Source organism: Neopsephotus bourkii, unplaced genomic scaffold (genome assembly GCF_033783945.1).
Source record: "Neopsephotus bourkii isolate Nb327-2 ecotype Australia unplaced genomic scaffold, CSIRO-AGI_Nbou_v1 NB_1358, whole genome shotgun sequence".
Taxonomy (NCBI): Eukaryota; Metazoa; Chordata; class Aves; order Psittaciformes; family Psittacidae; genus Neopsephotus; species Neopsephotus bourkii.
The window spans coordinates 4,192,254-4,214,842 of NW_026901837.1; the positions used below are offsets into that span (position 1 = coordinate 4,192,254).

General features: G+C 37.8%; 1 protein-coding gene across 2 annotated transcripts in view; it reads right to left on the minus strand.

Moving 5' to 3' along the window:
• REV3L (REV3 like, DNA directed polymerase zeta catalytic subunit) overlaps positions 1–22,589 on the minus strand; it is a 119,336-nt gene that overhangs the window by 9,397 nt on the left and 87,350 nt on the right. For both annotated transcript variants that reach the window (XM_061366818.1, XM_061366819.1), the window contains 9 exons: positions 13,772–13,887; positions 8,734–8,852; positions 7,979–8,097; positions 6,937–7,078; positions 3,779–4,023; positions 3,276–3,384; positions 2,193–2,399; positions 1,417–1,526; positions 218–332 (listed from right to left, as the gene is read on the minus strand). In XM_061366818.1, the coding sequence (XP_061222802.1) occupies positions 218–332; positions 1,417–1,526; positions 2,193–2,399; positions 3,276–3,384; positions 3,779–4,023; positions 6,937–7,078; positions 7,979–8,097; positions 8,734–8,852; positions 13,772–13,887 (1,282 nt within the window). The remainder of the gene's footprint in view (positions 1–217; positions 333–1,416; positions 1,527–2,192; positions 2,400–3,275; positions 3,385–3,778; positions 4,024–6,936; positions 7,079–7,978; positions 8,098–8,733; positions 8,853–13,771; positions 13,888–22,589) is intronic.

Below are 22,589 nucleotides of genomic sequence, written 5' to 3' on the forward strand. Positions count from 1 at the left end.
CCACCAGGGAACCTGATGTCAATGCAAGACTATTTATTGCTGCTCATGGCTGCAGCATTCTGACAAGGAGCTTGCAATGTACCTGCAGAAGCAGTACAGCACACGACTGCTGTACATCCTTGTGCTACATTAACGTCCAGAAAAATCTTCTCTCTTCACTTTTTAAGATAACAATGTTTTCACTCAACACACTTGATGCAAAATATTCTCATTTTACCTTTTCAAACTTCAGTTTAACAGGTTTGGGGTTTGTTGCTGTTACAGCTTCAGCAATTTCTTGACCAATCTTAAAAGACTGCTCCTTTGTGGCTCCTTTCAAGAGTACAAACATGCTACAAGAAACCAAACATAGGAAATAAGCACAAATCTATTCCATATAGCTCTCAAAACTTGTAAGATATAGTTTCCCGGTGGCAAGGCAGGGATGTTATCAATTCTGTTCCCTTCCTACATAGAAAAGCCAAAACCATGAGAAACTTCAGCATTCTGAATGAGATTAGAAGTGCCAAAGACACAACAAATGCTGTGTCTTCTCTGCTGAGGCAGGGAACGTGACTGCTCCTGTGCTCTGCAAAACCTGAGTTCCCAGGGGAGAACTGTAAAGAGCTCTGGTACATTGTTTTTTCCATCAGTATGGGCCGCAAGAGAATTTTACTTTCCTTCTCCAACATTTTTTTCTTAATTCCTTTTTTTCATGAAGTTACTATGAATTTAGTATCTTTGAAATTTCGAGGTTTTCGTCAAATGTGGCTGAAATCAGGGCTGTGAAGTTACCACAGCAATCAAGGTATTAAGGGAAGACAGCCAGACAAGCTCTGTTTCCTATGGCTGAAAATTATCCAAGCCTAGCCCCAGAGATGGATACGCCCAGAGCATGGCGATTATTCAGATGAAAGACTGACTGGGAAAGGAGAGCTATTCATACGATGTATTTCAGGCAGCCTAATCATATCTTTGCATGCTCTGGTGGCTGCTTCTGAATTGTATCCACTTTTGAAGCTTAAAATAGTGCCTTCCTCTAAGTATCAACATGCAAAGCCTACTATATTATGAATACTGTTTTCCAAAATAAAAATGGCAGCAGCAACAAGCACAAAAGTACTCATTTGATAAATAAGACACATTAATTCACAGCTGAAAAAATAAGATTTCCCCCCCCCCCCGCTTTTTCTGTTCCTCATGATTTTCAAAAGAAAGGAAAACCTCAAAGCTCTTTCTAGAAGTCTTAAAAGAAACCCCAGGAAAATAAACATCATTTTAGTTTGTATATCCAAGCAAGGCAGTAAGCAATATCCAAAAAAGGGTCCACACACTCTTTTCAGTATCATGAATTCCCCTATTTGAGACAAAAGAAAAATATATCTATGAAGAACTATTATGATTTTAAAGCACTGCAAGAACCAGACCATTGATTACCTGTCAGTGTCGCCATACACAACATGAGCACCCCATTTTTTGGTATCGTTCACCAGTTTTATAGCACGCTCCAATGTTTCTCTGGCTTTGTGGACAATGCTATCCCCAACCTGCAAAGTTGAAGATCAATTGGAAATCTTTACTGCTAAACCAAATACTAGCTCTTGGTAAACACAGTCTAAACTTGCTTGATCTGTTTATGAATTGTATTATATTGAGACAATCTATATTTTATTTCATGGTTTAAATGCATATAATAAATAAAAAGGTTGCTTATGTTACCCCCAAATAGCAAGAATTACAGCAACAATGATCAAAAATTACAAAGAACTAAAATAAATGAATATTTGGTTTAAACTTCTTTAGGCTTATTAGAAGTGTAAGGAGCAAGACAAGACTGCTTCAGATCATTTTCTCTGGTTTTTGGATTCTGCTGATCCCTCCTTTTATGAAAACTATGAAAGAGCTACAATGTTTTATTTTATTTCCACTGTTAGAACTGTAATCCCATCTACCTCTGGAAAGAGTTCTACAGAAAATGCCAACTCCAAATGTTCTTTTATGGGAAGAAGAAAAATTAGTTGGTTTTTAGTTTTTTTTTCTCAGGATCACAAATCAATCCCAAGTGGCCGATTTTCAGTGCTACAAATCAAACCAGCTTTTAAGAAGGTATTTAGTTTAAATAAATTTCAAATCACAATACTGCGATGTCTGACTGTACTTTATGAACAGTGTCTGTTCCAGAGTTTTTCTGTATTTGTTTCTGCAACCCTTACCTCGGTGCACGGCATTCTTCCAGAAAAATTAGCAGCAGTATAACCAAATGTAACATTAGCTATAAGTTTAAGGCCCAGCTGACGAGCTTCAAGCATTCGAGTTATAGCCTTGTCATGCTTGTAAGACTTCATTGACTGTTTCACCATTATCCTAGTCTTCAAGATTTCTTCTAGCATTCTTGGCAGCACACCCTTTCTTACCGAAGGCTGCCATAAAGGGAACAAAGGAAAAACTATGTTAAAAAGCCAAACCTAAACAGTTAGGAGTAAAAGCGAAACTCTGAACTGTTAGACAATCACTGTTAAGAAGACAAATGAATTAGGAAGATGCCCTAGGCACCAACGGTTTGGCTCTTCCCACAGATAATACAAGCAACCTAGAGCACAGGCAAAGCTCTTAAAAGGCAGGGTGAATAGCTTTTTGTTCTTTGTTTTCATCAGCCCTGCTAATGCACTGTTTAGATAATCTTATTAACTAAAATGGGACTTAAGTATCAAACTGTTGATTCTCAAGATGTTAAACACTAAAGGAAAACTGTATTTTAAAAATTCTGCAAATATTCTTTACTGAAAGTTTCTGGTTTACATTCCATATATGTACACTGGTGACTGGCTACTTACTTGTAAGAGCTCCAGGCCATACTTATTAATTCATTACAAATCATCCAGCAGTACATATAACATAAAATGTGAACAATAGAAGCCAGTCAAGGGAGTTTCATCTCCCGAGCCACGAGTCTTTTCCTAGGAAAGTATTCTGCTATACAGCAGGAGAAGAATGAAGTGTTACACACACATAATTACTGTTTGATCCCCAAACTGCACAAGAAAAGTACAGTTTAATTATAGATGAAATAAGCCTTCAGTATAACTGAAAGCACAAAGATGACATTTTATTTCCTGTACTGCCAGAAACTCAGCACTCTGACAAATATCAAAAAACACTGGGAAATGGGAGGCTGAACCTCCCCCCTTCTGCCTGCTCTTAATGCAGCAAAATATAAACTACGGTATCATTTCGATCTTAAGCTAGTCAGCCAAAAGGAATTGAAAATGTCTGTCATGGTGCAGTAATATAATTACCTTGACAAAAGCTACTCCACTGGGTGACACTGTGATATCATGCCTAATCTGGTAAAGTAAGTCGGGAGGTACTCTGAGAGATGTACAGCCAAATTTGAATGCATCATATCTAGTAAAGAAAAAAAATAAATATGAATACAGTTCATTCATTTAAAGCCTGATCAAGCAAATGCATCAACTCACACTAAAATGTTGATAATGCAAGGACAGAATCAGAATTATAATATCAGGTATAAACAAACATACTATCATTTAAAATTTCTTAGCTACATGCAAAAGGCTCTAGGAATGAAGTAGTAATGAATGGCTCAATTCCACACATCTAATTTACCAATTCTGTTCTGCATTAATGCATTATTATTTATCACCTCTACTGTGTAACAGAAAACAGTGCTGTTGATACATGCCCACCATTTCCAGTGACAACCAAGGGTTCTCAGTACCTTAGAAAAGGTGATAGTCTCTACAGAACCAAAGTTTGTGAGAAAAGAATAACAACTTACTTTCCTAAGTTTTCAACGTGTCCCAGGCAGGTTGAAAAGCAGTAGTTGTATGCTATCACAATGGAAGGATATAACGACTGAAAATCTAATACAAGAACAGCATTGCTGTAGAAGCGGGATTCCGGCTCCATTATTAAGGGAACACATTGCAGGGCTTTCATTTGAGCTCGCTGCTGGACACTGGGTGTCACAGGAATATAATTCATTGGCTTTGCAACACGCAGCATCATAGACTCCACACGATACTGCAAAACAGTATGGATGTAATCATTAAAATTTAAAAAATGCAGAACAAACATGGATGCATTAAAACTGTGTAAATATGCACTTACATTTCCCGAATTTAAGCACAGGCAGCTAGCTTTCCAAAAGATACATTAAAAGCAAGAGTATGGCTATTTTCTATCACATATAGTAGAACTTTTCCATGTGTTCTTTTATCATTTAGCCCTAATCATTAACAATCAAGTACTTCTGATTTTTATCTATGGAAAAAAATAAACATTCAACATGCTGCAACAATATAGTGAGGGCCATGCTACAGTCAGTGAATGAGCGTTTGCTAAACTGTAGTTTTTTAGACTTGCACAAGACTGAAGAAAACAAATATACAGTTGACAAGCATTTTCCATAGGAATCTCCTCAGCAATTTCATTCCAACATTTTGGAGAATAGAGAAATGACATGTGAACTGTGTAAGTTGATAACTGTGCCTCCAACCTTTTGACCTTGAGAAGTAACTAGGATGTACCTGTCAGCACGAGAACCAATGGAAGATTCTATGTCAGCCTATTTCAAAAGTGTGCTGCTTTGCACTGGGTATTGTGCTTTCTCTCTGATGATGCCACACGTAGTACAGGAAGTGCAAAGCAACAAAGAGTTTCTGAACTTTCACCTTGTTCAAGACATCACAGAATGTCACATGTGGAGGTAGCAACATGAGAAAAACACAGCCCTATTATGCAGGGTGTTAGTAAGGCTTTAAAAGCACTAATAACCACGTATTCACTCTGCTCACTGACAATAAAAACCAAAATACCTGAAAATTACACACAAGGGTTGCAAAGGACAGAAAAAAAACCCAAAATATCAAAGAATAATCCTATGTAATCCTAAAATCCTGTGCTTTATAAACAATTCAGTTACTATTCAAAAGCCCTCTGCCTGACGCAGTACATATTCAACCATTGTACTGAATAGGTTAGGTATGATTTCTTTAACTTTTGTGTTTTAAATGAACTTACAGAACCAACAGCTTTAACAAGATTCTGACCCCTTACAAACCAGCTGGGGTTTGAAAGCGTAGTTTTGCAGCAGCATACGCTGCTGCTGCCTTGTACTAACTGCACATCGATTTGTGTCCAGGGATCAACTCAGAGATGTGATGAGGTGGTCAGGGACCGGATCTGGCAAGAGCTAGTTTGGGTGGTTTTTGGGTTTTCTTCCCTAGTTTTCAGCAAGTTCTTCAGTCACCTGACTAATAATCTGTATGCCTATGACCATCTCCATTCACTTGTTTAGTCTACTGTCGAATATATTCAAGTTAGCTTAATAAAATAAAATTAAAAAAACCCCACCTTTATAAAAGTTCTTGGTGAGATGCACAAAAATATGGAAAATAACTTAAAATATCTGAAATCTGTTCTTCGTACTATTCCATTGTAACATCTTTTTCAGCTAAGGAGAAAAGGAGTATTAAATAAAATGTAATGATGATTCTTCTGAGTGAAAAAAACCCCAATTATTTGAGGTGACAGGAAATTGTTGCCACTGCCATCTCTGTGATTTATAAAGTTTCAACGGAAACAAAACATACGTGCACAGAAGGAAAGAAAAAAGAACAGTCAGGACAGAAAATGCAGCATGTTTCTGCTGCTCACTCCCACTCACAGCCATTTGAGAAAATGACAGGGAGAACAGTCTTTGTGGGCTGCAATGATGACAGTTTAAGCATATCTACGCTGGCAGCAAGCCAGTCCTACCATCACTGGCCCTAACTGCATTTCTCTTTCCTTGTTCCAAGAGCACTACTGTTCTGGTAAGAAGGGAAATCAGATCATGGAGCTAAACTGGCAAATACCCAGTAAATGCCACCATGGTTCTGCTGTGGAATATAGGGCCAGTACCAGCAAGACCAACAAGAACCTGCACTGGGTCAGGAGATGACAGAGGCTGCTGCAGTCAAAGGAAAAAAGGTGGAAAAATTCTTTAATTTGGGTTGAATTGTTAAGGATCTGCAGCTTCAGACTCTCCCATTTTTGCCTGGCTTAAGGCAATGCTGATCCAGTTAGGACATTAGTTTTTAAGTTTTCTTTTTGCCCTCAGAAGTTTACAGAATAATCAGCCCTGGTCAACTCAGCTACCTGTGTGTTCAAATAGAAAGCAGATGGTAGAAAAGAAGAATTATGGTATGAAAGGAGACAACAACAGAACAGACACACCTGAGTGAGAGTACTCGTGTCTCTTGCAGGGCTCATGTGAAGCCATGAAAACCAGTCTAGTTAGTCTAGTCACTCAGAACCTGGGCAAGGAAAGCTTCTGGTGTTACTGGAGACTGCTGCGGGTCTCAGAGAAAGAGCTGTGTGAATCTCACTCTGTCCTGCTCCCTTTCCCTCTGATGCTAGTATCAAAATAACAGGACCACACACATCTTGCATGACACATTTACTTAATAAAGCCAGAGCCCTTCTTGTCTTACCATCAAATCTCACTCAGAGGTCTGCTTCACAGGAAATGTCACTTAGAACATATTCAATGCAGTTTTGTCTGCCCTGGAAGAAAATAATCTCATCTTTCTAAAACATGCTCAATTATATTTCTTAATGTTTTAAAACGTATTCATTTGCAAACTCATTCAAGTGTGAAAAACTCCAACTCAAAGGGAAAAAACGTAGCACTCCCCAAGTCAGCAGAAGAGACCCACTGGCACGATTACATTTGGGCATTCTATTTTATTTCTAATCTCCGAGACAAAACTGTTCAATCCATTATTACTGGTTTTGAATTGCCTTTCTTTATGTTTCAATTTCACATTATGCAAAACAGCCTTCTGTGACCTTATGAATATACGTATACTGACTGAAAAGATGCCAAAGAAACTAAAACATTTTGTGAAGACTATTTTGTGTTTGTGAAGTATACAGAAAACTAAATCATACCTGGGAGCCTCTTGTTAAGACGTGCAAGAACTGAATGCCAAAAAGTCTCGCCATTTCACTTGTTCTGTCAATCAAATCCAGTTTATTTAACAACTGGAGATTCCCACGGACCCGGCTAACATAATGATCGACCATTTTCCACCTGTGAAAATGAATGCCTCATTATAAGCCATCAGGAAAGTGCTGCTCTTTCTAATAAGAAAAACATGTTTTTATGATAACTTGCTACAAACCAGCAAATAGAATTTCCCCAGGGACATTTTCATATGGCTCTTCCAAAAATGTGGTGCACATAAGCATACACTTAAGCTTATCTAAAGATAGACACAGAATGAGTTACAGCAAACTACTGTTAAAGCATATCTCAATGACATGCTATATCCTGTTTTCTTTAGTACCCTAAAGGATTACTGAAATAAATATAAAGAAATAAATTTGTATTTCTTTCCATCTGTTTACATGGGTTTTTTTAACTGAGTGGACTTTTGTGGAAACATCCTTCTGTATTAAGAATACCTGTCTTAGTTGAACACACATTTATAATTTCAGCGCTAAACCAAGTTTCCACCTAGTTAAAAAGTACTTAACTTTTACAGAAATTAAACGTATGTCACAAATGACGTTCAGGTCAGTACTCGAGTTTTATGAATTGTTCATATCACACAATACCAAATGAAGACTCCAAGAAAAGTGAAGCCCAGTGAGATACATGTCATAGGAAGTCCTTCTGATTAACAGTACATACAAAATAAAGACCTTACAGAACTTCAAAATAGTACCTCTATTCAGATACATTGAAACTACAATTGAAAATGTTTTTGGTTTTGTGTACTTTAAACGGAAAAATACAGTGATGAAATACTGAGGGTATAACTACACAGCAGACCAGCAGAGCAAATAAGCTCATGTTGCTGCATATAGACCATTCTAGCACCCGAGTTAAATCGATTATTTCTTCCTGTGCTGACTTTAGATTGTACCTATCCAATGTTAAGAATGTGGCCTTAAAAATAACAAACAAAATGGATTAATAGGTCATTACCTGTAGACATCTGCCTTATTATCAAACCAATCAGACAGGACTCGGAAAGTAAATAAAGGAAAACGCTGATGAAGAACATGAAAGCCCACATTTTCAAAAGTGTAATTCATCAGATTCACCTAGAAGAACACAGAGGACCTGTTAACATGCATGAGGTCTTTCACAGTCAGAGAAATCTCTGCTGCTTACGAACTGTAACAATTGCATTTATCAACTTTTTATTAGAATTCTTTGTTAAAAAGGTGAACATTTATACTTTGAAGTCCCTAACTTCTTACAAGTCAGGAAAGAGTATCTCTCATAAATTGGAAAGTATACGTGGAATTAAGAAGATCACAAAGACCAAATGTGAATTTGTTCAGAACACGATTTGTAAAGACTGAACTATTTAAGTATTAAATGTAAAGTCATAAACAGCAAAACAATGAGTAAGTCTGACAGCTCAACGTAAGCTCAAGTATTTAATTTACTAAAAGTCCCATACTAGACAAATTGCTAAAACAGGTAAGTTATTCTCAAAACCCACGAAGAAGTGAAAAGAAGTATCATTAAGAAGCACTACTGGAAGATAAGGACTTCAGTAATTTACATTATAGCAAAATGCAAAAATCCACTTTCACAACATGGCAGACTCCTCCATTTGAGAAGGTATACAAATAAAGAACAAAAATTACCTTAGTTACATGAAATTTTCGACAACATCTACAAGAATTAACCCCCGTAAGCCAATTACATTAACCTTTGAAAAGCGTTACCTCATTTCTCATCACTCTCCAAATATTTAAGATAATTCGCCCAACAATATTTATTTCACTCATTGTATCTGATCCATATTCATCCAGCTCAGCCGCAAACCTGTTCTCCTTCTTGTCATCTAAAGACATTAAAAGCAAATATATTTAGACAAGTTATAAGCAGTCAAGACCAGATCAAGCTGTCTCTCTTCCTATTTGAGCTCTCTAGAAAAATACAGATTATTAAAGACTGTTACTGATTGCACAAGATTATTTATTTACCAGTCTTCTACATGATCTCTAAATAAAACTCCTCCAGTTTTTCTGCTCTTGCACATCCCTCTGAAGGTAATTCTTACTTCAATTTCACTGGAATAGTGCCCATGGCAATATAGTCTCCATAGCTAATACTGGTTCAGCAATGCTGAATGTCACTTGAGAGCCAGGTGAATGTACGCTAGTGTACAACGTTAAAAAAAAAAAAAGTGATTTCTGCTCTATAAAGTTTATAACTCAGAGCTTTACTTGGAATCTTACACAGATCATGGGAGAGAAAACTCAGCACCTTTCATACAGTAAAAGCAAGCCCACTGCAGTGGGAGCTGGTAGACACAAGTGCTGGGTAGCACAAATGGTGAGAGAAGAAGTAGCAACAAATGTGTAGGCAGAAGTAGCACTCTGAATCTTTCTGTAAGACAGTGGTGACAACATTACAGGAAAGATATCCTCTTTTGCCATCCCTGAGTTTTCTCATGCTTTGAAATAGTACAACATAAGAGAAGACAGTATTTTCAGTATATGTTTCTTGAAACTGCCTTCTTTTTTCAGTCATCCTAAGGCTACAGTTTTAGTATCCTTTCCTGAGTTTACACACATGTTTTCTAAAAGGTACAACACAGGTTAAAATTCAATATGAGAACACTGTATTATTTGATGTTCCAGTCTTGTTCCTTCTTACTTGTTCAATGAAAAAGAAAGCACTTGGAGGCAGTTTTCCCACAATTCTAAAGGCATACCCACTTTTCAGCTGTTGGTTTTGTGCGCTGCTACTACTCATGTATCAGATATTCCTGTACAGTACCCTACTAATAAAGAGCAGAACATTTTGGACAGAGTGTATGGAAGTTTGGATATACAGTGCTTTGCAATAATGATCAGAACTGAGTGATTAGTTCCTCAGACAGACATGAAACACATTTACCCTTGAAGACAGAAGTAAAAATTGCTTGAAATTCTGTAGAACTGCTGCCAAACAGTATAATTCAGACTAAATTTCATATGTTGATATTTCAAATATAGTTAAGGAAAGCTATTTTTCATTTAGTGACCCTATCAATAAATCACAGAGCCTTGACAAAATTTAGCAAACCTTTCATACACTTTATCAAAATGCATGCCATGTTTTTAGCCTCCTTATTGTTTCAGATTTTCAAGAAGGAAAAGTAACAATCTGTTTTCATGTTTGGATGGACAAAAAGCCCCACAAGCAGCAACATTTTTTCTTCTGCTTTTCTCCATTTCCACATGCTAGATATCCTGCGAAAGTGAGGAACTTAAGATTTTATTTTCCCTCCTCAAATTCTTTTTAATTTGAAACGGGAACTATCAGTTCTACTTTCTGCAGTGTCATCCCTGTTCTCTTGACTTCTTCAGGAGATTCCCTATGTTTAAGTTCGCTTATGTCTTGCTGGTAAAGACAGGTAACAAAGTATAACGCGGTCACAAGAGAGACCCTCTGCCCTGATGAGCGAGAGACTCTGCATGTGACAAGCACTGCAAAATTACAAAAGCCTTAGTGCTCTGCAGCTGGTGTGGGGAATTATCACCAGAACAGCAGGAGCCTCTTTGAAAACAGCTGTTAAGAAGGAGAACTGGACATTCTCCCTATCTTTCAAGTGCATGAGATGAAACAGAAAGAAATCTCCTCTCATCCTGTTACCCACTCCCTAACTTTTGAGCCATGATGCAAAGGAGGGAACAAGAGGCCACACACAAAAAATGCCACTACACACAGGCACAGTACACACTTCTCATGTGGTGTGTCCTAATGACTTATGAATATAAATGGCAGAGGCAGCAGCAGCCAGCCAATAAAGCAGAATCAGAGAGAAGTCCAGCTTTCTTTTGTTAAGTTGAAATCATGGGGAAGGAAAAGTACCTTCCATCTTTATTTCAATAGGAGCAAAGAGGAGCATACTACTTGAAGGAGTAGTTCCTGTTCTGAAAATACAGTGTGTGGAGGAAATATGAAGCACATGGGTTAGAAAAGCAAGCAGAACACAAATGCGGTCAAAACCATGGACAAAGGGGCCACAAAGCAATACAGAACACAAAACATTTGTACATTTACAGTCATGCATGCAAGCCTATACACTTATGGCATCAGATTTCCGGTAGGACCTCATCAGTGTGAGCATTTCCTTATCTTTCTCCTGCGGCTCAGTCAAAAAAGAATCATTACTTACCTTACAATAACACTAGTTCTTAGAAGCATTTTAAGTGTATTCCATTTCTATGTTTGCATCTAACACCCAGTAAACAAATATCTGTACTATGAATATCAGTGCTGTGGAGATCACACCTATGTTCTGTGTGCCCAATTTAAATGTATGTCCAAAGAAGTTAAGGGCTACAGCCCTGGTTTCTTTCACAAGAACTGAACCCGTGTTTTGTGGGACTTCACAGTGTAGGGAAGGAAGCCCAACTGTGAAATACATAAGGGCATCACCATTAAGAACCATACAGTTCCCAGAGAAGTAACCTTCCTTCTCTGAGGAATTCTTTATGTATACCTCAATTTCAGTAACTTGAACAGCTTGTGTCATGAGGATGGGTACAACAGAAAGCTTTGCTGATGTAACAGCTGATTCTGCATCAACTACAGTGTAGACACAGCTGTTATGCAAGACAAGGGCTGTGACTCAGCCTTTGAGAACAAAAGCAGAGGCACATTAGTTACCTGTCCCAAACTGAAGAGATTGTTCAGCCATACCTCTACAGTAGAGCAGTAAACCTTTGTGATCTTTGGAGGTTTAAGAAACCTTTGACTGCAACACTTACTATTCCTCTTACCAAAGGTATTGCAAACCTTGAAGGGTAAGGGGTCCAAAGTTTTCCTGAGCATTCTTCAACACCTCGGAATACTGTACCCAGAGGCATTATTGCTGCAACCAGCCCATCATCTCAATTTGAGCCATCATGGGGAATTTATAACAAGGTTCATGCAACCAGTTATTATTCCTGAAGAACTAATTTGAGACCTTTGTGTTGAAGAAGGAAACTTGTGACCTTTGATAACCATGTGTTCCTGTTTTCATATATTAAATATCTAAAAATTCACCAACAACTTTAAACTGAAGATGCAGATTTGTTCTCATGTCTTCTTGTCCCTGGGAGGTCTCTCTAACTCAGACCTTTTCTAAACAGGTCACAGGTATCAAAAGCATCAAAAGATTTTAAAGACATCAAAAGAGTGCATAAATATTCAAATCTCAAGGAAGGAGTGTGTGAACACAGCTCTTCTAAAACATCATGCTCTCCTGGCCAGGCACACAGGAAGCCAAAGTAAAAGATGCTATTGCTATGCTGGGAAAGCATAAGATGCAATTAGCTAGTATCATGTTCTATCAAGTACCTAAAAGCAGATGCTTCAAGAAAAGGGGAAGCAGCTATTGCAACTTCTAACAATTGCAGCTTCCAGGCATTATTTTCACATGTATAGTAGTTCCCAATGGATTTTTCTTGGAAGATTTTCTCTCTTCTTAAAGCAACATACATTTTAAGCATTTGCACTATCTTGTGCTGAGGAAAAATCAATTCCTATACTGTAGCTGCCATTGCTAGCTTCAGCTGATGGCTTCTGATTCTTGCATTGGAAAAGACCATGAACAATCGACCCATATTTCTCTTTTTGTGACTCAAGATTTCATAGGCTTTTACCTTCCTCATCCAGTTACATCTCTTCTGGAATCCTTACTTACTAAATTACTAGACACATCTAGATTACCCCCCTCTTCTTTGCCAGTTCTCCTATACTCATTTTCATAGGGAAAAGGTTATGAAGAGACTAGATCAGCAGTATTTAAGGTGCAAGCACACTACAGATTTTTATGTTTACAATCACTGTTTTGTATTTTCCTTGCTCCATAATTCCTAGCATTTAATCTGCTTTTTCAATCATTACAGAGTAGCAGGGATCAAGTTTTTAATAGGAAAATCACAGGAAAGCACTTCTTATTTCATGGCTATTTAGTTTCTGCATAGATCTTTGGCAAGAGCCCTGACAGAAGTGGCTTTTTCAATTGTTTTGATTTTTAAAATCAATTTAAAATCTCTCTCATCCACATCTTCCTGATGACTGTAAAGAGCTACAACAAATTTTGAAAGTTTTTAATTTTATAAAGGTCATCCTGACTCTTCTCAGGTGCAACACATTGATTTAGCTGCTCACTAACTGCAGTCTTCAGAATCATAGAATGGTTAGGATTGGAGAATGATAGCTTCTATTGATTAAGTGTACACACTAACCTTTCCTGAGGTTTTCAAGAAGAGCCCAAACAGGTCTTTTTCTGAATGCTGGAGGAAAGCATCAGTACTTAGGCCAGTAAAATTTGTCCACAGTACAAGACTGACTATTGAAAGTAAGAATCTTACTACAGGCTAACCAGGATGACTGCTGCTTAGGAGCATCTTTATGTCCTCATATCCCAGCTACACAGATGTCAAATAATGATTATGGTAGGTACCCTGAATGATGTATGTAATTGAAATCAAGAAGAAGCAAGAGAAGGTTTGGTAGCAGGAACACCTCCAAGAATCAAAAACTTAACACATGCAACTACTGAAAATGAGTTTAGGTTCATGGATACATGACATACCCTGAAGTGGAATACATAAGGAATTTAAAAATACAGAACACACTGAAAACCAGAATCTCATTGGTATTAAAAAAACCAAACCAGTCCATCTGAAGAAATACACTGCATCTATATTTTGAATTTATTCATAGATTACAACTTGCTCCTACAGAACTGAACTGAACCCCTATACAATAACTTACCTGGCACACGAGAAATCATCCGGCATAAATCAACATTTAATGCAGCAGCCCTCTGAAAGAGATAACCCCAGGAATGCATCTGGACTTCATAGCCTAACAAAATGTCTGGGTCATATCTAGACAGGGGAGGAAAGGAAAATGAGTTTCATATTATTTAAGAAAATACCTTCCATGAACAGTGTATAAACAGGATTTCATTCCAGTCATGTCGAGTTTAAGAAAAGGAACAGCCACAATGGGTTTCTATGAAAGCATCATCTAGACTAAGAGATAATATTTAAAACAATCTTTTAGGCTATTCAATAACATTCAACTAAAAAAATTTTCAGAAGGAATATTTTAATTGGATTTTTTAAAAACATATTTTTCTTATTTAGCTTCTATTTCTAAAGAACAAAATTATGTCTAATCAGGTTTTATGGATGGAATCAGTCTATATCAAGCATAAACTGAAACACAGCTACAGCATATGACAGATTCAATGTAACATATATTAAATGTAACTATTTTCCTTTATGAAATAGAGTAGAATTAATTGTCTGCAAAACATTCAAATAGCCTGGTAACAATGTATCACACATACTGCAGTGTAGCTTACAGTAATCAGAGGAGGGTTCTGCTCTTAAATGGTGACTATTGGGAAAGTTACAAGTCACAGTTAAGCGAGAGCTGCCAAAACTGAAAGGTGGAGAAAAGTAACTCTATCTACCAGTTCTGTGTAAATACCTCTTCCTTTAACTTAACCTTCTTTCTGCAAGATACACAAGAAAAACTCATTTTATGCTGTATCTCAGGCCAGGTGGAAAATCTGACTGGCTTAGGTGCTGCAGAAAGGAAACTTGGAATTGTCTTCTGACAGTCACTGCCCATCTTCCGCCGAGAAGAGCTGACTAGGCAGAAGGACAGTCAAGGTGGCCTCAAAGTCAAAGCATGGGTAGGACTTGGTTCAGAAGAGCCTGTATCGCCTACCTGTTCAGTAGGCACTATTAACATCAGAAGTCATGATCTGGTCACTTGCTGAAGAGCCCAAGAATGATTTTCTTGGGCTGGGCAGAAAGAGACTGGACAAAGTAGCACCAGACAGCTGTTATTTTTACAGTAAAAAAGAAAGGAAGCTTCACTGGGAATAACAGATGCTTCTTTCAGTGCAGCTCAGTCAAGGGATTTTCAGTTCCAGCAGGCAGGCAGCACTCAATACAACAGAATGACAAAAGGGCAGCTGCCAAGAGGTAAAGGACAGGATAATAGGCTGAGGGTCCTGTACCACAGTTTATGCCAGATCCTCAAGAGGATGCAGGCTTGTAGACCTTGATTTATGGAAGTAGGCAGGGGCCTTGGCTTATTAACAGGATCTCTGTACTTTTTGCATCATTAAAGGCATCAAAAGATGCCAACACTTCCTGACTGTCAGATATAGGAGAATCACTTTTCCTGAATCCTAAGTCAGAGTTCTATCACAGACATTACAAATGAAGCTTCAGACTTCATCGTGATAGTGTTTTCCATGCATGTGTGTCCAAATGCAGATGACAACTCACTTAGAAGTAACTAACCACTCTGAAAATAGCTCCAGGAAAGAGCTTCTCCATACTTCTGCCATGGACACTAACTTTTAATTGAAAATAAACAGAAAAGTATTTGAATCTTCTTAATCAGCATGGCTGTCCTCTTTATTACCATTTGGGCTTTTGTATCAGTCAGCAGAAGTTTCAAAAATCCCTTTTACCACCTACTTGTACCTTCTACGGAATGGGTTTGATAAAATTTTTGGCTAAAGCAGAAGATTCTAAAGTAAGCTTTTGATTTCTAGCATTCTAGAGAAAGTAAAAGAACTATCACTTTGCATTTGGTGGGTATTTTGCCATCTGCTGTTAATGTCCAATGAACAATTCTTTGTTTTTGGAAACAGGAAATGATCATCATGAATGGAAGTTAGTAAACTCATCATTTTGGAATCCTATTCTACCAGTGGTACAAACCCAAAGCTACTTGGAACAATTTATAGACACACAAAATGATGCTAGCCTGCAGTTCCTTCCAGCACCAGAATCAGCATCAAAGAGAGTTATGACCGCTTGCTGCTCGCACAACATTCAATGATTGCCAACTGAGGCTCCAAAATTACGAACAGCTTCATCTAAGCTTTGAAATAAAAAGGCATTATACAATGCCTTTTGTAGGCAGAACAGTCGTAGAATAAATGCTAGAAAAATTAACATATTTTCACATTAATTCTTGTAGCTAAACTCTCATGGTCCTAGCATACTGCAAAACACTACTGATTATTTAAAATGAAGGAAATAGTTATTTATGTTCAGATTTGAAAATGTAACTCAATTTCATGTAATTAAAAATGGAAAATACTTTTAGATTTTACACAGGGCAAGACATTATACAGATGGGTTCCATGATAAATGCAAACGTGAATGAGAAACTTGAAGAACTGCTTATGTGGCACATAAGCCAGTATTCATTATGCCAGGAATTTGCTTGCTCTTTTAAGCCTGTTCTGAACAGAAACAAGTGTACTGTTTGAAGCAGTAAGTTGCTGTAACTGTATTAAGTAGCTGTCACCTGTGATTAAGGACAGTTGCTTTGGGTTTTTCCTTGTTCAAGTAGTATATAAACTACCCTCACTTCCTACTTAACCAAATTTTAGTGAGCTATTACATTACTACTGCAAATCCCCCCATTTGTATGAATACATTTCATCAATTCTTGAGTTAATCTTACTATTCTCTTTTTAAGCTAAGGCATAAAATGACCTTGGTAAACAATCTGCATACTATCTCAAGAACTGCATCCTTCAAATGGGAAGATGTTTTACAGGACAAGACATAAACCCACTTTAGCTTATGATGTTTTCAGATACATGAATTTTCTTATAGAAATAAACTGTATCTTAGTTAAATATTACATATTTTAACATAGTTTTATGTAAACTCACATGAAGATTTGAAAGCTTATCACTCAAAAGATTAAAAAAAATCAGCACGCTAGTTTTGAACTCAATCTTGCTTGTGCAGGCCATTAGGGATTGCCCATAATGGCACATTACTGAGTCACAGGGTATCACTTTACAGTGCCTTACTTACTCTGGTCTTCCTTCCCAACAAGACACTACACACGCATTAAGGGAAGGGCCTCATTTCTACTAATTTTGGCATCGTAATTTTTCTAAGCTGGTCTCTTTATTGTCATTGAAGAAAACTGGCTTCTGGGTGATCTATTACTTAAAATTATAAGCCACCACCTGCAGAATAAGATTCTATTCTTTCTGTATAGCAGACATTACAATTAAAAATAGATGTCTAACTTTCATTGAATAACAGAATCATAGGATAGTTAGGGTTGGAAAGGACCTTAAGATCATCAAGTTCCAACCCCCCTGCCATGGGCAGGGACACCTCACACTAAACCAGGTCACCCAAGGCTCTATCCAACCTGGCCTTGAACTGTGTCAGGGATGAAGCATTCACAACTTCCTTGGTCAATCCATTCCAGTGCCTCACCACACTTACAGTAAGTAAAGAACTTCCTCCTTATATCCAATCTAAACTTCCCCTGATTAAGTTTCAACCCGTTACCCCTTGTCCTTTCAGTCAGACAACTCTCATACAAAGTAACCTACATGGAAAATCAAGGTAGAGTGAATTCAAACCCTACTGTAAATTCTCAGTAAACACAGTCCCCCTTAGTTTCAATTCCCCTTATTTAAAACTTGGATCCAAGTGGTGTCCTCCTGAAAGGATGAAAAATGGTAAACACACTTCCAGCAATTGAGTAGCTCAGATAAATGTATGTGTGACTTACTGCAGTATTTTGTATGCCTGTCTGTATACGTTCACAATGTATATGCATGAAGGACTATAACCAGTATTAACAAAGTATGGATACTTAGGTACTTCCTTAATTTTACAATCAAACTAATTTTTGTTTGAGTGTATCTCTGAATTATCTTAGAAGGAAAAAACAAAGCAAGATTAAATTCAAGTAGAATTCCCTTCTACTGAGCAAAACTTGGGACCCCAAACTCCTGTATGCATAAGGTCTACCTTATAAGTTTAACAGACCTATCAGATTTCTTGCACCTAACATGAGGTGCTGCTGTTCTTGCTTCTTATTTCCTTTCTAATCAACTCTATCTCAATTTATGCATCAGAATTGCTTTCTCCTGCAGCCCAATCCCATGTACAGCTGTACCAGTGGACCACTGTATCATTTGTTGAGACCCCCTGCAGTCTTCTTTTTGTTATTAGAGAAGAAGAGATGCCTGGGGCCAAGTTGACATTATCCCAAATGGGAAAATGAACAGGTAAACCGCTCAACTGAAGTCTGTCTTTTTTTCTCCCCTTTTCATGTGGTACCACAAAGATGACAGGCTGTGAGTTAAAGAGATGACCAATTTTATATTTTTCATCCTCCCTTCTCACAATTTTTACAGTATATTATCCAGTTGGTCTTCATCATCAGTTTAAACTGTTCTATTTAAATTGTATGAGACCAGCTTTTACACCTGCAAGAAACTAGTAAGTTACAATGCTGAGATTTGGAAGCTGCTGGCTAGGGCTAACATGACAAGAATAAGAGATGTGCCTGCCAACATAGTGCTCTTTTGTTAAAAGGATGGGCACTGATACTGCTTTGCATGCTGTTGCCAGTCTCTCTGCAAAGATGAAAAGCAGCATTTACGCTGGCTGGATTTAAAGATGACAGCATTAGCATTCCACTCATACATGCTGCAGAGAGAAGAAATGTGATTATTTTCCTTTCTAGCTGTCGTTATGTGCTGTTATGCCGTCTCTTCCTCTTTCTCATTTGCTAATTTCATGAATGAAAACTGAAGCTCCCAGTTTGCTGTCCCTTCTATTTATGTGTCTGGTTTTCCTGACTGCTATTTTTCTTCCAGCTAAAATTAAGAGAAAAGGGGTGGGGGGAGGGAATAGAATTAGGCCAGAGCTATGATACAGACAAAAGCAGTAACTGGACATGGCAGCAGCACACTTGGTGACTCAAATACATAACTGAAATCTCTGAAAACATTTTTCCAGTTTGCTTCAACAATAAAAATCCATAAAGTTGATACAGTTGACACATTAAGTAAAGATTTTTAGAGGAAAACACCACAGATGACAACAGTGGCCTGGAAAAAGAAGGTCAGATTACACATCTTGATTTTAAAAAGGAAACACTGCTAGACCATTTAGAAAAGAACAAATATAATGTATTGCATACAAAAAAACCAAAACCAAAAACCTGTCATCATACTTTACAAGAAAAACATTACACAAAATATTTAAATGATAAGTATTAGCAACTAGTTTACAGATGTTTTATCCCCACAGTCTTTAGGAAAAATCTTACAATTCTATACCATTTTTGTACTTTTATCAGAAACTGCTTCCCTGGGGACAAAGAGCTGTGGGTGGCTGGTGAGTTTCAAGTAGCAGCAAATCTGCTACTCTTTTTCTAACACATCCCGTTTCCACATCCTCTGTGTGTCAAAGATGGGGACTCTACCTTTCCACATGAATTCCGCAGATTTTGCCTCTCTCATGCCTGCAGGACCAGCCCTTTTCTGCTCTCTAGTAGTAGTTGCACTTACAGAAGAATGGCACAATTTGCCTTGTAAGTGTAGGAGAGGCCCAGACATTTCATTTCTCTTTCATGGGAATCCACTGCTCCATCAGGCTTGGACACCTCTAGTTTTCCTGGTTTTTTTTAATCTCCAAGACAAACACTCTTGTAGCATTCCCTTCCTCATCCCCCTCCTCAATGTGCCAGCCTTCCTGCGTTTTGCAATGACTGGTTTATGGAGCGATGCGAATGCATTTACTCTTTTCTCTGCCTTTCAGGTTCAGACAGAAGGGTGGTTTCATTTTACGTTTTCAAGCAGACAGATTCTTCCAATATTCCTCCCAGCTCATTGCAGCTGACAGCTTATGATACAGAGAGGGTCTATTCAAGAAGGCTGTTCAGGCAGCATGACACAATCCCTTAGTAAAGCAATATAGATGCAAACTCCATTTCAAGAAAAAAAACAATTTCCCCTATGAGAACTCCAAAGAGCCTACAACTTGGCACTCTGTGCTTGTAGATCATCCACACTGGCTGCACAGGATGGGAAGGAAGCTGTTTCTCAGCTGCTCTGAGCCAGAGGACAGCTTACCGAAGAATGGAAAATTGACCTATGTAGGTGAAGTTTTCTCTCAAACTCCAGTATGGTTGTCAGGGTACCAAGAACACTGTAACTATGTTTTTCTTTGTTGTAAATCTACAGCTCTTCTTTTCAAACTGTTTCCTGCCTCTCAACCCTCAAAGAGCTCAGGATTTCAATACCTTTTAGAACTAAAGAGAATTCTCAAATTCTCTTTACAATGATGTGCTTTCTTTTACCTGCCCCTACATAGCTTTTGGTACTCACGCTTACAAGTACTTTCATTTCACAGCTGAAATACTCGGTAATAACTTCCTAGAAATAAAGGTGCTTATTCCCCTCAATACTTGGACAAATGTGCTAGTTTTCAGCATAGATGAAATCACAGATCATAATTCCAGAAAAACAGCCAGGTCTCCTTCTGGTCTACAGACCTCAAGATGACTTCATCTGCCAACTACCCACAGTTAATCAGAGACAACATCTACTAATTTCACAGAAGAACATTTAACCTGGTATTTATTTTATAGACGTCTAGGTGGAAACACATGTTAATCTTACTGTCGTCATTCAGATCTAGCACATGCTGAACAACTTCACAGTGAAGTTATAACTGAATTCAGCTTCAGATCATGAATTCCAGTGAACTTTCTGAAGCAATACTCAGTGAACATGTAACAGAGCAAATTCAGCTCTGCTACAAAAAGTTAGCTTTGGGAAACACAGTGACAAAACGCTAGTGGTGCAGCCTAAGAATAAAACACCAGCAAGCATTAAAACCTCATCACTCTTTGATTCAGCATCTGTGTCCCTCAAGTCAGCCAGCACGTTATAAAGACTATTCGCATGGATACTCTGGGTCATTTGTTCAAAGACAAAACGCTTGCGGATTTCTGATGGAAAAACAGACTGATGAAATAAGAGCAAGAATTAGGCCAACTACTAAGAGAATGATTAGAAACGGGAACAAGAATTCTTCAATTGGACTGTGTAAGAATTCTTCCCACAGTTGAGGTACACTTTTTTCAGAGCACCAACAAAGCTAATGAAGTCTGTTCCTGGTATCGATGATCAAGACTGAATAGATACTATGTCATTCATTGTGCTAGGAATTTGGAATTTCACTCTTCCACCCTTCCCTCTAACAGCCAAAGATGCCAAGAATATGAACCAAAGTCAAGTTGTAGTCATGCTTCGCATGCCATTTGGTCACAAGAACCTATTAGCCTCTGGCCTGATATTACATCAGTATATAAGATACTGATATGGTTCTCTGCTAATGAATTAAACTGATTTTGAGTTTTGTTCCATGAGCCCAAAGTGGTAATGTTTCTTGAATACTGCCTAATTGTTTTCTTTCTCTGACTTAACAGACCTACCATTATGTGCTCCTACCACAACACTGAAGTATCTATAGCTTGTGCTGGGAAAAATAACACTAAAACCAGCAACAAAACATTGTTTAAAAAATAATTCCTGTTGATGAAAGTTTTTATTAAAGCTGTTTGCTTGTTCATTCCCATTGAGAAAAAAAAAAATGTGGTCCACTACTTTTTAATTGAGTAGTTTTACAGTATTTTTTCCTTCAGTTAAAGTTGCTCTGGATACAAACACTTGTTTTTTTTTTGCTTAATATAAAACATTTACACCAGCAAAATTTCTGATTCTCTTTTGCTGAGGCTACAGAAAATAAAGGGGGAAAAGCATAGCAAACTGTAGATGCGGTCCAAGTTTTAAAAATGTGTTTGTTGAGAGTTCAATAGAAGTCTGATTCATTAAGTAGTATTGCATAGAGGGGGGAAGGAAGTAGACTTAAGATGATGACAGCAGTCTGCCTCTCCATTAATAGATCAAATCTTTTCTCTTTCAGGAATACAAGTTAACTAAATCTCTGCAGGCATGCTAGCACAGTGTTGAAAGAGATCTCTTAAGAGATTTCTCAGACAGCAACCTGGTGGTTGGTACATTCCCTTGAAGTACTATAAAAACTGCATGCTTTTTTTCATTCCATAATGCCTTCAATATGTACAGATGTAGATGACTTCTGTTCTTCAGTGACAAATACATATTCTAACTGCTGAGTTCTCTCTTACTCTTTATGTACTATTACTTTTTAAACTTCCACATAACTGGGCAAATTCTTCATTTATTGGCAGTTTCTCATTCTCAGTAATTTTCCTAAGTTTGATGGAGCACTAGATTTCCAAGAAAGAGAAAAAATTATGTTCCTTACCTGAATTTTGTCTTTTCTGAACAGGGATCTGCTGCTCTGTCAGGACCCACCCTGTGTTGGTTGCATTCAGCAACTCTTTTTGTATTCTGGCTTCATGGGCTTGGTCAATGCCTTTCTCATCAGAGGTTTTCTGGTTGGAGAGAGAAAGAATTGCAAATGTACTCTGCCTAGTACACAGTTTTTCTTGTGCCTCTATCACCACTCAGCAGGGTGACTCAGAGTTTAAATCTGTTTATTTTTCCTTGCAATTTTACAGGTTTGCACCTCTGACAGTAGGGCCTGGAGAGATGTCTGTGGTTCCACCTACTCACCAGCTGAGAGGGCTACCAAACAGGCTTCCCAGCCTTGGTGGAGATGGGGGAAACCAGCAGTTTTCCAAGTCTGATGGAGCAGGTGATTTCCATTCAGAGAAGACAAAACTAATGAAG